The 16,297-nt window shown below is 39.6% G+C and overlaps 1 protein-coding gene across 1 annotated transcript in view; it reads left to right on the forward strand.

Moving 5' to 3' along the window:
• Positions 1–1,411: 1,411 nt before the first annotated feature.
• lcor (ligand dependent nuclear receptor corepressor) overlaps positions 1,412–16,297 on the forward strand; it is a 48,542-nt gene continuing 33,656 nt past the window's right edge. The window contains exon 1 of the mRNA XM_085162794.1: positions 1,412–12,740. Coding sequence (XP_085018920.1) covers positions 12,437–12,740 — 304 coding nt within the window. The 5' untranslated portion in view covers positions 1,412–12,436. The remainder of the gene's footprint in view (positions 12,741–16,297) is intronic.

Consider the following 16,297-nt stretch of genomic DNA (forward strand, 5'->3'; position numbering starts at 1 on the left):
ACACTGCAGTCCTATGCTAAAGGATGATCTAAAGAACTCCACACAACAGTTACAGTTATACCCTCTGGTCTCCTCCCCCCTACAGTAAACACTCCCACAATGGAAATGCACTAGTACAGTGGCCAAGGGTGCTGACACCCTGACCCCCACCTCCTTTTAAGGTAGTGTCCGTTTGCCCCTTGTCTGCCCCTCACCCTCAGTAACTCTTTCTACTGACCTGGGGGTGGGGGTTGATTGTCCTTCTGCCCTGCACCTCAGTTCTTTGTTCACATCCAAGTAGAGCTGGGCGATATATCGAGTTTTTAAAAAATATCGATATATTTTTATACGAGATATAAGATGTGACAATATCCTTTATATCGATATAGTCTATGTTACTTTATAACTATACTTGTGGAGCCGCAAGTTTGCCTCTCTTTCGTCCACTTTTGTCTTTACGCAACATTACTCGGCCTCGCCCCTCCTTCACTGAACACAACTCCCCCTCCTCCCCCATCGCTTCACCTGCAGGAAGCGACAAGATGTACACGGCAAATCTCCGTTAACGAGTTACTGCGCATCGCCCCGTGCGTGGGGCTGGACGCCGTCAACGTGTTAGCTAGCTAACCACGCTAACGCCATGCAGCCCAGAGGCGCTGCACAGCCTAAAATCCTTTCATTTTCTCAAAAGTTGACAGCGCGCCTTATGTATGAATTCTGGTTGTGCTTGATGGCCGCGAACCGATTTTATGTGGTACACAGCGCTCAGCAATCTGTCAAAAAATGTTTTAGTACGACTTTGGTAAGCTACGGAGCTGCACCGGTTGATGGATTGTCAGAGCATTACGGCTACCGAGGAGCCTCGCGGAGTGATACGTACTGTGCTTCAACGTAATATTACCCTACTGTGTATAAGGACCATAAATGGCACCTGTTAAGAGACGTGGTTACGAAGAGGATTTCAAACTCAATGCTGTCAGTCACACAGTAGAAGTTGGGAACAGAGCAGCTGTGAAATCTGTCTTTGTTACTATGCTCTGTGTCTTTTAGTTTACATTTTGACTGCACAATTGTGAGCTTTTTGTTATGCACAAAAACAACATTGTTTTCTTTTATTTATGCAACATTATTATTTAATAAATGCTCATAATTTATTTTTGAGTAAATTTTATGTACATCTATTCTCTATGTTAATAAAAGTGCCTGTGTGACATCTGGGACACAGCTTTGACTAAGAACTCTCTTTTTGTTCTTACTTTATGGCTTAAAAAATATCGAGATATATATCTTATATCGCCGTCCAGGTAAAAAATATCGAGATATGAATTTTGGGTCATATCGCCCAGCCCTACATCCAAGGCCTATTTTCTATTTTGTATCCTTACAACCATTACCACAATATTATAATGTTGCAAGCAATCACAACTATATTCTCTTTAACGTTGATGTACATTAAGGAATCTATTCTCAACAGACTGAAAGGCCGTGTTCCCACTAGGTTTCAATCTTGTACCAGGGACAACTAATAGATTTTGAGCTTGTGAGTAAAAACAGCAGCATTTGATTTAACAAGAAGATGAGGTATGTGTATTCAATCTGATTCTGTAGTTTTCCATAGAGTCAAACTGGACAAGTGTGAATGCACTGACTACAATCACGTGGAAAAGAAAACTTTGAAAGGATTTTATAAAGTCTTATGAAAAATTAAGTATCCTCTTACTGCTCATCAAATGATCAGCTGATGGTCTCACCAGAAATGGACACTTCAAATTCACCCCAAGGTCAGTGCAATGAGTCTGCATCTCACAGTCAGGCCTCAGTTAGCATTTTAAATGCTAAAGTTCGTAACATTCGAATGACAAAAAGACTGTACAAAGAGCTGGAAGGGCTGCTGTTAGTAAGATGTTTTCTTTGAGAAAGAAGATGGCACTATGTGAAGCGGTTGCAAACAGATAAACTAAAAGACTTCTGGAGCAAAGTCCATGGCTGGAGGTTTCTGTTAAGACTATTTCTGTCCCGCTGTTGCCAGGCTCTTGCTCACAGGGTATGTTTCTCTAGGATGTTTCTCTAAGATATATAATAGTGGTGTTAATTGTTCAAAATCTAAAATGTAAATGATCAGAAATATTAAAAAGTCACACCTTCCTGTTCGGCATCAGTCGACTCTGTTTTTCCTCAGAGTCCACTCATCTTCTCCTCCTTCACACCCTCCACAGTTTATCACGTTAGCAGACAAAGTAATTGGCAGAAAACAAAAGAAAACACAGTACCAGTCCCATTCTTTAATACATCAGTAATCACCACTATCTGCTCGCCCCCAAGAGGCCCTGCCTCACATAGTCCATAAATTCCCCATTTCTTCTTTAATTGTTTTCAATTAGCTTCTTGTTAGCACTTTCATATGTGGCATCATACGCCTGCACTTCTCTTTCTTCTCACTTTTTTCGCACTCTCAGGACACACATGCAAAGCCAGAAGAGCTAAAATTCAAGAAGTGTTGAATGTTTGTGTTGGAGGTCAAGAAAACTGAAGATGACAAAAGTGGCTATAAATACTTGACAGCGTGACTAGAAACCATAGCAGAGGGACTGGGCACAGAGGTAATAGTTTCAGGTGTCATCAGCTGAAGATGAAAGGAAACACAGAGAGACATCTTCATCCTCCTTCCTGCTCACCACCACGTAATGAAATAATTAGATAGTTAGAGAAGTAATTGGAATTTTTCTTTCCTCCCACTGAGACGTTCGCTCAGCGGCAGAAATGAGCAAAGAGAACAAAAAAAGGGAGCACAGATTTGGAGCAGCCTCACCACACCCATCTGAGCCCAAGCCTGCCCCACTGCATTGTGGGGAGACAGCGAGCCAAATTTGCCTTGACCAATCGTTTGCATGTTCGGAGTCAGCTGTGCATATGCACTCGCCATATTTGTCTGTGCATTAGGGGAGGAGACTAATTTCACTGCTCCTGTTCGGCCGTTTGTTGTTTTGCGACAGGGGGTGATTTGTCAACCAATCCGAGAGCTCGACCTAGTTTTTGTTCTCCTTTCTTTCCCGAAGCGTTCAGAGGATACAGTCAAAGCACCGAAGCCAAAGTATGGTTCATGTTGTGGTACAGTGCATTGTTGTGTTGAGTCACCTTCTTCTGAGACACCAGCGGACTTACGTTGCGTTTGTAGCGTTCCTGCTGCGTTAACAAGCTCGTTTACGTGTGTGCAGTAGTTCTGGTGTGTTAGTCACAGAAATAGCTGCCAGCGCACATCAGCCTCCTTTCAGCTCATCACCGGATACTTCAGAGAAATGAGATGAGATGAGATTAGGGATTTCGTTTGCTGAGAAGCCGTCAGATTGAATCGGCACACTATGTTTAGGCTGCGTTCTTCCTTGTTTTCTCTAACAGTTTGTTTGACCCTCTGTTTGACCACGCCTTTGGCCAGTCGTTGCTCATATTTGCTTTATTCATACTCGTGTTCAGTCTCCTGCACACACATCCACACATGCGCAAACATGCATGCACACGCTGCATATGCATATACATGCAACGTGCCGGCGGTGGTTGTGACTCTTAGTAAACAGGCTTTTATATTTGTATTTGTTCTCGCGCAGAGAAGCACTAAATGCTTCAATTGTTCCGCTGAAATTAGTTCTCCTGCAGAGAAGAAAGGATTTCATGTTTTTTTCCCCCTCTGCTGTGATATTTTGTCTCACAGTTCTTTTTGTCATTAGATTTTCCGTGTTTCAAAAGACTTCTCACTTTGCAAGAATGTTTAATTTGTGAACAGCAATCCAGCGCTGGTCTTTTTGTAAAACCACGAGTTTATGATCTAAAATGTTTCTTTTAAAAATCTTCAGATTCTTATGACTCGTTGATCTTATATTTTCTTCTCCCTTTGACACCATATTTGTAAAATTTTGCCATGCTCACTGACTTTTTTAAAAAATCAGATATTGCAGAATTTGCATACTAATGGCTTTTAAATCCTGAAATACAAAAAAGTAAGACTATTTTTGTAAGACTGAGCATATACAGTGAAGCCCCTTCAGTAAATGAACAGTGACCTGGTTCTAACTACCACTAATCCTACATTAACATTTCTACATCCTCATAAAGGTTTGCTTTCAATTTACAAAATGTCATCCTCTACACATGTAATCAAACACACTAAACAGTCTGAGCATGCTGAAGCAGCCGCACAGCCGTGCTGGTGACAGTGATATTAATCCCAAGGTGACTTTTTTTCTTTTTGTTAGAGAGGAAAACTATAATATAGTGCCTCATTAAAGCATCCTTTCTTACTTGTGTGTCACCTGCAGCCTTGAAATCAGAATGCTCAGTCTTCATTTAGACTCTGTGGCAAGGTCAACAGAAATGTATTTCTTTGAGCAGACATTCAGGCATCATCCAGTCAAAATAGACAGCTGATCCTCGGGGCGACATTGCTGCGAAGCTCATATTAAAAAACAAAAGACAGAAAAGCTTTTATTTTCTTTTAAATTCCAATAGCTACCAAGGCCAAAACTGTACATTTTATATGAGCGCACAAAGAAAAACACCAACAGCAGCAAAATGCAGTTCATAAAAAATGTAGAAACTTAATTTACTAGCAGGAAAGTTTTCATACTAATTACTTACAGCTACATCCTAATACCTCCTATATATTTTAATTATTCTTGTGGCCAGCAGTTTAATTTCAAAATAAAATACTTTTACAGTATATTTGACTGCACAGCAGCAACGATACTCTTCTTTTTTATCGCTAATTTTTGTTTTGTTTTATTTTTCAGCCTCTCTTTATTTTGTTTTGGCTTATCAAGCTGTAGTATATTAGAAAACTGTGCGTTCAGCATAGAATAGAACAAGAACAAATCCCTTTCAAGCTGTGGTTGTTGCTACCTGATAAATGTAAGTGTAGAATTAGTGCTTAGTTACTTGTAATAATCTGGCTGTATGTTTGACCTTTTTATTTTATAGAGGTGGGAATCACCATACATCCCACGATACGATATTATCACAATACTTAACGCACGATACGATATTATTGCAATTTTTTAAAAATATTTTGCGATATTCAGATTCTGTACATAAAGGTAAACTTTATCAATATTCATTTTATCTAATATCAAAGTCTCACACTCAGTCTTTCTCTCATTTCAGTTTTATTGTTGACAAACTGAACGGTTTGTATCACAGTCTAGTCCAACTTAACTGAATCAACCATCTGGTACAATTATAGCTATTCTGAACTATGCAGTTTATGAAAACTATGCAGCCCCTTCAGCAACTGAAGAATTTGAAAGTAAATTAAAACAAAATATAATTTTACATTAAATAAAAAAGTTTTAAACTTAATTAAAATAAAACATGTCTTAAATTAAAATAAGTAAACTGTCATGTTTATTGCTGCCAAAAAAAAAAGTTAAACACATTTGGACAGTGAAGGAATGTCAGGATTCTTGCTCAGAAAAAGGATCAACATGCTCTGAAGTCAGAGCACAAAAACCTTTTTGTAACAAAATATCGATTTCTGCTGTCCCTGTATCGATACATTATTAGCAAACAAAATATTATAGATTTTTTCCCCACCCCTACTATTTTAGACTGGCCAGTGAACTTATCCTAGTGCCTCTAATCTGAAACAGAAAGCAAATGTGTAAAATCAACTGAAAACTGAAATAATAAATGTCTAAAATCTCGGATTTGATGTTTTGAATCATTTGGGCTGGTGTGTGAAAAATGGCCACCCTCACATAGGTGATAAATCTGGAACAACGGGTTATTCTTGCAGTAAATTCAGAGCTTCTGTTCGTTAACTTATGATGTGATGCTCCTGTGTCATTCCAAATCCGCACGTCCTCACATTATCGCTGGCAGATGATATGTTTTAATCAGGGTCAAAGTGCAAAGAATGACAGAGAATAATGTCACAGAGAATGTTATTTTTACCGTTAAACACCAGTCTCTGTTTAAATTGCTGCTGCTATTCAGAACAGCTATATTGAAGAGGGCAGAGATCATGAACACCAGAGCTCTGCTGCACTGCACTGATCAGAGAAAGCTTTTTTTCATTTTTTTTGTAATCATTATTGCAACTTTATTTTTTAACAAAATAATAATATCTAACTTAAATAGGCATGCCAATCACCGTCCACCCAATGTGGAAGGTTGCGTTCTGGCTAGCTGTCTTGTCCACTAACTAATACTCAGGTTTTTCTGAACTAAAAAAGATGATTGTAACAGCTCTGTGTAGTAGTTACTGCTTTACTTAAACTTGCTTCTTAGGACCTTGAACGACACTTTAAACTGACAGTTTGTGGCTGTAATGGCCACTGTGGGCCCTGATTTCATAGGTAACCCTCTGTAATGTATTTACCACCTCATAGTTCAGGATTTTCTTTTACTACTAATGGTAGTCACTTCTGTTTCTTGCCTTAGAGGTCTGAAATAATGCTGGCTGTTTATAACAAACAGAGAAAAGTGCCCGTCTCAGAGAGTACTGGGTTAGCCAGACTTCATGTTGTTTTTAATAACACGTTGCATTTCCATCAGCTATATGTGGAATAGAAATTGTATTTATATATCACCTTTTATTATCTGTAAAGTAAGACTGATTTACAGTGGAAAACAAAAAAATTGAAAATATAGGCGTAAACAGAAAAATAAACAAATATGAGGCAACATAAAAATAGGCGTGAGTGAAATCTGAATTAATAAAGCAGAATACGTCAAACATGTTACACGGCAATAAAAGCCACAAAGAAATGCAGTACGTGTCTGCATACAGCGACACGCACACACACACACGCACACACACGCACACACAGCGATGAGCTACAGGTGTGGGAGAATATGGATGTTGATGTATGGAGTAGGGATGGGTATCGTTTAGGTTTTATCCGATACCGGTGCCAAACCGGTACTTTTGAAACGGTGCCGGTGCTTAAACGGTGCTCAAACCGGTGCTTAAAGAATGGAGAACACAAAATTGGTCCAAAAACCTCTCATGTTCAGCTGTTTTTTTGTAAAAAGATAACAATGTTAGCCTTTTCTGCAGCTATGGGGCATATATGGTATCACTCTTGGCTGGAAGCAGTGCTTTAACAATGGCAAAAACACAAACTTTGTCCAAAAACCTCTCATGTTTAACTGTTTTCTTTGGTCATTTTAGCCTTTTTGGCCAGGGTGAAGGGAGTATCTGCCATCAAACAAGAAGACAGCCGCATGTAGCTGTGATGATGTTTGCTAGTTCACCTTACATGCATTAATGTAATAACGTGGTTAAACTACTCAACGTAAATTACACACGAACAACATTAAGCTACCGATGTTGCTAACTCCGGGTCCGATAACAGGCACCACACCTCCAGTAGACGTGCTCGATGTGAGGTCTTGACGCAAGCTATCAAATACAGCGCATTTCTCGGCTTTAAAAAAAAACCCCGCTATGCGTCACCACGTGTTTCATCTGATTCGAGGTGTTACCTCCTTTGACAGTATCACAGTATCACCTTAAAGCACTTGTTGCAGCTGCTGAGTTTGCATCTCTTGCTGTGAAGTACAGCCAGACTTTTGACCGCTTCGCCTTGGGCATTTTTAATCTGTAGCTCTGTTCTAAAAGAACGTACGTACCTGGACCCGCCTACTATCCTCGGAAACTAAAATGATTGGCTGGAATCCAAAATGTATCATTCCATACCAGTTGGTGGCGGTAATGCACCTTTCAGTTGTTTGCCAACCGCCAATACAAATGTAAGGAAGAAGAAAGTGTATCACAGCTCAGGAAAAAAAAGCACCGAAATAAAGCACCGAAATGTGCGCTGCTTTTCGGTCTGGTTACTACCGTTTATGTGAGAACCGGTGCCATCATGGCACCGGATACCGGTACCCATCCCTAGTATGGAGTAACAGTTGTCGTGGACTTTGAATCATCAAGCAGCTTGTTCCAGAGAGGATCAGCGTGACCGACGACGGCCTCGTCAGAATAATTCTCACAGATCGACTTCTGTACGTTTATTTTACAGGTGTCAACAGGTTATCATCAAAGAGTGTTGGATATGTATTTAGGGGCCAAAAATTAAAGCCAAGCGTATTTAATACATGCGTTTTTGTGAGTTTTTGAGACTTCTCTTTTACCCTCAAAAAATGATATAAATTGCATAATAGATTTTTAATGACTAAATCGTAAATGTGATACAAATTAAAACTCATATATGCAGATTAAAAATAATATATCTTTTATACATTTTGCCTAAAGGTTCAACAAACACTCCATTATCAAATAATTAAAGATAAAGAAGGGTTAAATACTGAATATGTGTCAGTTAGAAAGATTATTTTCCTTGTTCTTGTTCTTGCTAAGATTTAAGGGGGAAAGGACATATTCTGATTTTATAGGGTTGAGGTTTGGATGTAATGACCTTGCAGGGATAAAAAAAAAAAAACTGTAAAGAAATTGAAGCTTATTAGAGTGTTAGGAGTAGTAAATGATGCTCAGTTATTCCCTCCAGTTTGCTCTCCCATGTATTGTCTCATTTTCATGACCCTGGATTTATTCGACCTGGATTAAGGATTTCTACAAGGACTGTTTTTTTGTAACTTTTGTAAATGTCAACTCTACAACACCACAATTAATGTCTCCTGGAAAGATTGTCTGAAACTGTGTGATATTATTCATGTTTTTGTTATTAAACCATATCCATCTCTCCTCCTCCCTAACTCTCTCTATTACAACCAGGCTTTCAGCTATAAGCTATTCAGTTCTAGGAGACCACATACCTGCACTTCCTTAACTCCTTACTGCTGTTAGGGTTAATTAGGTATTGATTTGATCAGGACCAGGCAAGGGGCCTTATTCTAAAGGCTTTGGTCACAATGAATTATTAATGTTCATACAGGACTATATATAGCGTGCATCCAGTGGTCACAAGAAAGTCAAGCGTTGGTTCCTCTGTACTGCTTAACCGAATCCCTGTTTGCTCCCCTCTCTGCTTCCTGCTCAGATTGATTGCACTACTTCCTTCAGGGTCATGTTCATTTTTTTTTTCTTTTGGCTGTTGGAAATTTGAGAGATGTTGTTTCTTTACACGTCTGGGTGTGCTTTGATTTGACAAGCACACCCTGAGTGAATTTTTTAGTTGCTTCATTGCTCTCGACAAATACAAAGCAGCGTTGTGAGAGCACCGAGAGGCAGACTTTTACTGATCTGATGTTGATGGTGTTTTCCTAAGAGATATATCCACACAATTTTTTTTTAAAAAAAAGGTCCAAATCTGGTTAACGCCAAGCAGAAACATCAGTGAATGAATGACGAAACTGCAGTTCATCTAATAACCCAGAGTGAGCCTCCTTTCAGCCTTGAGAAAGTCTGTCTGTTACGAACAAAAGCTTTGGTCTCTACAGAGTTTCCAGCCTTCATAATAACTTGCAGCTAACGAAGCTTGCTAGCATTAGTTGATTAGCATCTTCTAGTCTAAATATGGCAGCTTTTAGCTCCAAGATTCCAAAATGGTGGCAGACATTGTGTGGCTACATCCATCTATTATATAGAGCAGCGGTCTCCAACCTTTTTTGCGCCACAGACCGGTTTATGCCCGACAATATTTTCACGGACCGGCCTTTAAGGTGTCGCGGATAAATACAACAAAATAAAACTAGTACCGGTACCGAAAAAAAGAAAATTTATTCATAACACACGTGAAAAGACCCAGGAAAACCGAGTAAACGATAAAAACGATAACAAAATAACGCTGAAAACCGATAAAAACCCTGAAAACTATACATTTCACACCTGAGCCTCAACTCTCGCGGCCCGGTACCAAACGACTCACGGACCAGTACCGGTCCGAGGCCCGGGGGTTGGGGACCGTCTGCTTTCATTAACTCGTAAACATACCATAAAATGCCAAAGCTTTAATTAAAAAAATAATGGCTCCTAGTGTAAAGTTGCCGAGCATGTCTACATCATCCACGTCTTCTTTATCGTTAAAGTGCTGCGTGTGTTATACCCTGCATGTGCAGCAGCTTCACCGTGATTCACTGCATCGGACATTTGTTCACATATTTGCCACAATTGCTCGTCATGTGCACCGAAATGCACACCGTTCATCTTGATGTCTGCTGATTCTGTGCATTTTTGTGTATGTGCCTCAGTTGTGGTCGTGCTCCTCTCAGCTGTGCTGTGTGAAGTGAAATGAAGTGTCACAGTGGAGATTTCAAAGATTTGTCTGTGAGAGAAAGAGGAAGAGTTTACATTCTTATGTATTTTTGCATAACACAGTGACACAGTCCCAGATGCCATAGTGTATATGTGTGTGTCTGTGTGTGTGTGTGGTCTTTTTTTACTAAGTCATGTGTGACTGCTTTTGGACCTGCAGTGTGTGTGTTCACTAACTGACCTACATTTCTGGATCTTTTTGCCAGTGGCCCAAGAGACTTTGTCACCGTTATCTCATCTAGCCAATCACAGCCCCTAATCTCATTTTGTCCAATCGCATCCCCAATCTCATGTGTCCAATCATGGCTTTGGCCTTCGGGGGAGTCATCTTCTACTCTTCTTCTGTCGGAGAAGCGTTTGCGGCTAACTGTACCTTTCAAACACTCACCATCTTATGGGCCAAATAGAGCAGCAGCTCAGTAATTTTGACTTTCAGCGCTGATTTCTCATGCAGCGCCGCAACCCTAATTATATCCCCCCAGCTTGAAAGGAGAGCTGTGTTTCTGCGCACATTGCCAGCTGGAGAGGAAGGAGAAAAAAATTGAAGCTTTTGAAAATTCTTTGAAGCTTCTGTTTTTTGTTATCAAAGCTATCTTTGTTGGTTGCATGAATTTTGCATGTGCAGGTTTAAGGGAAGTGTGATGTGCGGGTGTGTGTGGTAAGCTGGATAGGTGGATGTGTTTTCATACAACATGTTTTGCAAAATATAAAAAAGTGCCCATCACAATAGGTTTAATCAATACCATCCATGTGAATATCGACTATAAAATACTAACTTAATTAAAAATATTAACTTAAAAATTGACCACATTTGGTTTGATGCTACTTGAATTGTTTCTAATCTAGTGCTGTAATCTATATAGATTATATAAAGTAGCTGCTTATTTTCCATATCGATAAGAGAGGACCTGTTAAATAGATGATGCTGTATGTTATTTAATTTTAAACTCAACCTGAGCTGGATTTTGCCAGACAAACGTCTTGTATGTGTTGTTGTGTCACCACATGGCAGATGTTTCTGGAAATTAAGACATAGACACAAGTTCATTTGTATGTGGCTGTAGGCCAACACAAGCCTGGAGAGTAAGGGACAGATAATGAGGGATTTCTTTCTGTATCTCTTTCACAAACAAACAGCGTTTCGCACACTTTTTTCAGTGTGACTTACCGTGTGGGTGTTCCTGCGCGTCTAAGCGCATAATCAGTAATGTGCTCATTGTTTTAAAACAAAGCGTATAAAGTCAGATTTTCATGGTGAAAATGAAAAAAAAGGGACTTGAAAAGCATCTGGAAATAAAGACAGTGTTTTGATAGATACACCGTCAGATTAAAGCTGACTTGTTGCGGTCACAGTTTGAAACCAGTGTGCTCAGGACAGGAACCAGCTGTCTCGTGTCCTGTATTAATTACGGCGAAACAAAAATAAGTGCAAAATCAAACCAAATTCATTCCAACTGCGTTTCTTCCACATTGGATTGAAACCTATAAAATGCAGCTGCAGTCCTTGAATCTTTGACCTCTTTCCTATATTGGTTGCTTATAGTGTTGGTGCTGTGGGAGCTGAAGTGTTGCTGCTGACTGTAATGATTTTATAACAGAAATACATTTCCATGCAGGCTCTGGTTTTTCAGTCTCTGCTATTCCTGCGAGTAAAGAAGCATGGCCTCAGACTGTCATCTTCAGCGCCGAGCGAAGTGGCCACACTTGAACTGTGTTCGTCTCCTGCGCGCACCCCTCCAACCCTTCCATCCCCTGCTCAAAATGCACACACATTTAAACACACATACGTCTTTGTCTCCGTTTCTCTCCGCCTGCCTCTGTTTCCATTTAGTGGAGGATGGGTTGGGGGGAGGAAAGAGAGAAGAAAGGTGGAGGTGGTGGTGGGGGGTGGTCAGGTTGAAAATTACAATACGTATTTATGGGTTTTTTTTGTGTGCTGTTGCTTGGCAACACCACATCGGGGGTATTTACAGTTAATAAAAAGTGAGTGACATTAGCTTGGTGTATTAGAGGTAAATCGCTCATTTGCTTTAAGAGCTAGAAAGAAAGCATGTGTGTTTGTGCGTGTGTGTCTTTTCTTTTTAGTGTGTGTGTATATGTAATAAGTGCTCACTGAGCCTTATCTTTGTAGATATTTAACTCTTTGTGTGACCGAAAGGCCTTTGTTTTTGTGCTCTAACATCATTCTGTGTGTGCGTATACAAATATATTTTCACATTTGTGTGCACACATAAAATAATATATTGCTAAATGTTTACATTTTCATTTAAATCATTTTTTTCCCACATTTATTATTATATTGCTTTTTCTTTCTTTTGTGCATCAGCAGAAATCGATCCCAGGAGAAACGCACGTTGTCATCACATTTCCTCCTTAAAAGAACGATTGTTTTATTCCTCGCAGCTGTATTTCTGGTCGCTGCCATTTGTTGTTTGGATGGGAACTGTGTCAGCTGGCATTAACGTCACATCTTGTCTGTCTTTCACAGGCTTTGAAAGCATCTTGGAAGGCTTGTTTGGGCCGGGACTAGTCAAAGACATCACCCTTTTCCAAGGTAAACATGCAAAACAAACAAATCAGCATTTGCAAATGCAACTGTATACAAACGCACCGACCATAGTTAGCAACGCAAATGGCAGTCTGTCCTACCAAGAATTTGGCAGCTGACGTACCACGCACGTGATGAAACTGTGAGGGGAAAAAATGGGAACTTTAATAAAATGAAATAAACAAAACAACAAAATGGATATTTATTGAGAGAAAAATAAAATAAATCTTTTTTATCAGTGACAATGTTGTTTGGAAGGACTGAAGTCATTTTCATCTTGTGCTCTGGAGAGCTTTTACATATTTCTGTTTTTTAAAACAATAGACATGTGCATACAGCAGGAGCTCAGCTGTCAATTTAGCTTAGTGTTATTCAGCGTGAGCGACACTGTGGACCCTCAATAAATATATACTGACATGACAATGAGCGACACAGCATCTCCCCATTGATCTGACTTTAAAGCATTTATTGCCTACAGAAGTGACGCTGCTGCAGAAAGCATTTAGAATACAAAACAATATGATTAATTCATACAATAGCCTTTAATTTATGCAGGCCAGATGTCACTAAACGGAGCTGGAGAAGGACAAAAACTGGCAGCCTGGACCAGCTGAGCTTGATGGTTTCTCTGGTAATGAGGCTCTCACTGCTCTCTAATGGTCTGATGCTAGAGGAGCTGGTAAACGGCTAAATACAGTGCAAAAAATATAGTGCCTTAAATGCATCTGCTACGACTGCATTCACTGTGAGAGCACGAGCAGCAGAGACAGAGCTCGGTCTGAATCACACAGCTGATGTCACAGATCACCCTGCAGATGTGTCTCCGTGTTACCTGCTGACTTGAATGTGGATCTGCACATCTGTATTAAAATATTAAAATAATATTATGGTGTATGCCATAGGTGTCAAACTCTGGCCCGTGGGCCAAATTTGGCCCGCAGCCTAATTACATTTGGCCCGCGAAGCCATAACAAATTACTATTAGAACTGGCCTACTGTTAGCCTACTATATTGTTTAGTATTAAGCTTTGCTTGTTCCATATTCAGTTTTCCAGCAAAACTTATTTGAGTCCATAAGAAAAGATTCATTCTTATATCTGGAGGAAGATTTTTTTTCAATAAATATTAATGTCAGCCCGTGACTTTGTTCCAGTTTTGAATTTTGGCCCACTGTGTATTTGAGTTTGACACCCCTGGTGTATGCAGTCGTTCCTCTTTTCTATAAGATCCAACATGCCAGGTCTTTTGACCTTTACTTGAACCTTTATGTGATTTTTCTTCTGTCATTTTAGATTCTTTTAGTTGTAGAATATTCAAATATTCGCCTCTTCAAATTTTGTTAGAAGATTTAGCTATTTTTTCATATCCCTTCGGCAGAATCTCTTTTCCCCAAATAAATCCATCAAAAAAAAGGAGAGTAGAAAAACCACAGACACAAGAACAGCCCTCCCTCTTTGCTGTGCTTATTTGGTGAGTGATTAGCAAGGCCTCAGAGAGTTTCAGAGAGCAGCGCAGCATCTTCTGTTGCTTTTTCCCTGAGTGATCACTTTGCATATAAATATAGCCCAAGTTACAACAGAGCCTTTGTCTTTATCTCTTATGTATGTTGATTTTTTTTATTCACATGTACTACTACCAGCTGAGCATCATTTAACCCTATAAAGCCAGTCGGAGCGGGCACGCTCCGTTTTGCGTAACTATTTTTAAATCCCGGTAGCTCTGCAACCACGTAAGCTAGCGCAATAATTTTTTTTCCATATGAAACCGGAGGAGTTGTACTTACATCTTATGCCATCAGCTTGTCCTCGGTCACGGTTTCCTTCCACATATAGCTTTGCAAAAACTGCATAAAAAGCACTTGCAGCAACAAAAACATAATATTCCAGAAACACACTTTGCCGATCCGATCAGCTGTTTGTAACACTTCCTACGTCCATCAGCGCGAACTATCGCATGTCCTCCATGTCCTGCCCAAAACCGGAAGTGACGTCATTTTGCGGAAATGTAGTTTTTTACCATCAGGGCCTCATGAGCCTATACTGTGTTTTTAAAAGTTATCTTTGACTTTATGACTTTATGTGTCGTTTCTGGGATGCTTAGGACTCATATTGCACTGCTGGAAATAGTTTATTTTGATGCATATGCTGCTTTTTTGCAAATTTGCATTATAATATTTATTTTCGTTTTTCCTGCAGTATATAAAAATTGGTGTATTTCAAAAATAAAACTATGAAGACACTCAAAATAAATTTCCTGTGGTGGGAAACTATTTTGTGCAACTTCTTTGTATTTACAGTTTTGAGGGATAAGCCTCTTAAATTTCTCTAACTAGAAATATATGTTAAAAAAGCAAAAACGATTTTCAATTTTTTTGTAGTTTATTGCACTTTTTAGCAATTTATGTAATTACTATGCACTTAATGCAGACATATTATTAACATTTGGGCTATAATGGTTGTATTGATGTATATCAACTTGAAATGCTCCCAAAAATGGCACTACAGCATGTAAAAATATAATATAAGCTCTGGTGGGCTTGGTTCTATGGTAGGTCTTAAAGGGTTAAAAGCCACAGTCTACATGAATGTAGTTCTCACCATGTCTGTCCCTTTATGTCCTGATGTCTGCTTATAATAATAATGCACCATGTCACATAGCTCACATAATCTAAAACCAGTTACTTGAATGATCAGAACTACAGTAGAGCCCCTTCGGGATGTGGTAATATTGGATATTTGCATCACGGATGTGCAGCCAATAATAGATCTGCAGATCTGTGTCATGCTGTCAAGTCAAGGTTACCAAAACATCTGAGGAATCTTTCCGGCACCTTGTCGAATTTATGCCACAAAGAATTAAATGCCATTTGATTAGGTATACTTTACTAGCACTAGGTTTGACCACCTTTTTCCTTCAGACCTGCCTTTAGTGCACAGGTGTTGAACTCTAGGCCTCGAGGGCCGGTGTACTGCAGCTTTTAGATGTGTCCTTGATCCATCACAGCTGATTTAAATGGCTAAATTACCTCCTCAACATGTCTTGAAGTTCTCCAGAAGCCTGTTAATGAACTAATCATTTGATTCAGGTCTGTTGACCCAGGGTGACATCTAAAACCTGCAGGACACCGGCCCTCGAGGCCTGGAGTTTGACACCCCTGCTTTAGTGGAAGAAGCGTTAAACAATCACAGTGTACGCATTTTCCAGCGCTCAGTCATATGCTGGTTCCCCAGTCTGTCATCCAAACTGGTGAACCCCAGTGCATATGTAAATTTATGAAGTATATTTGTGGTTGTACAGCATTGTGATGACTGCTTTCATTCACATTCTGAAACTCAGGATGCCATAAACACAGATGGTGTGTTTGCATTCAGGTATTCTATCATCTGTGCCTCTCCCCCCATGCACAACACTCACAATACTTATGGGAATCACAAAATGAGTTTTTATATCAGCAAAACCCAATTGTTACATGTTCTCATAAATATCATGTGACTAAAGCGAAGGAAGGCTGCCCGGCTCACTCTCTCACATGCACTCTCAGAAAAAACAAGGTCAACATGGCG

This window comes from Neolamprologus multifasciatus, chromosome 6 (assembly GCF_963576455.1).
Source record: "Neolamprologus multifasciatus chromosome 6, fNeoMul1.2, whole genome shotgun sequence".
Taxonomy (NCBI): Eukaryota; Metazoa; Chordata; class Actinopteri; order Cichliformes; family Cichlidae; genus Neolamprologus; species Neolamprologus multifasciatus.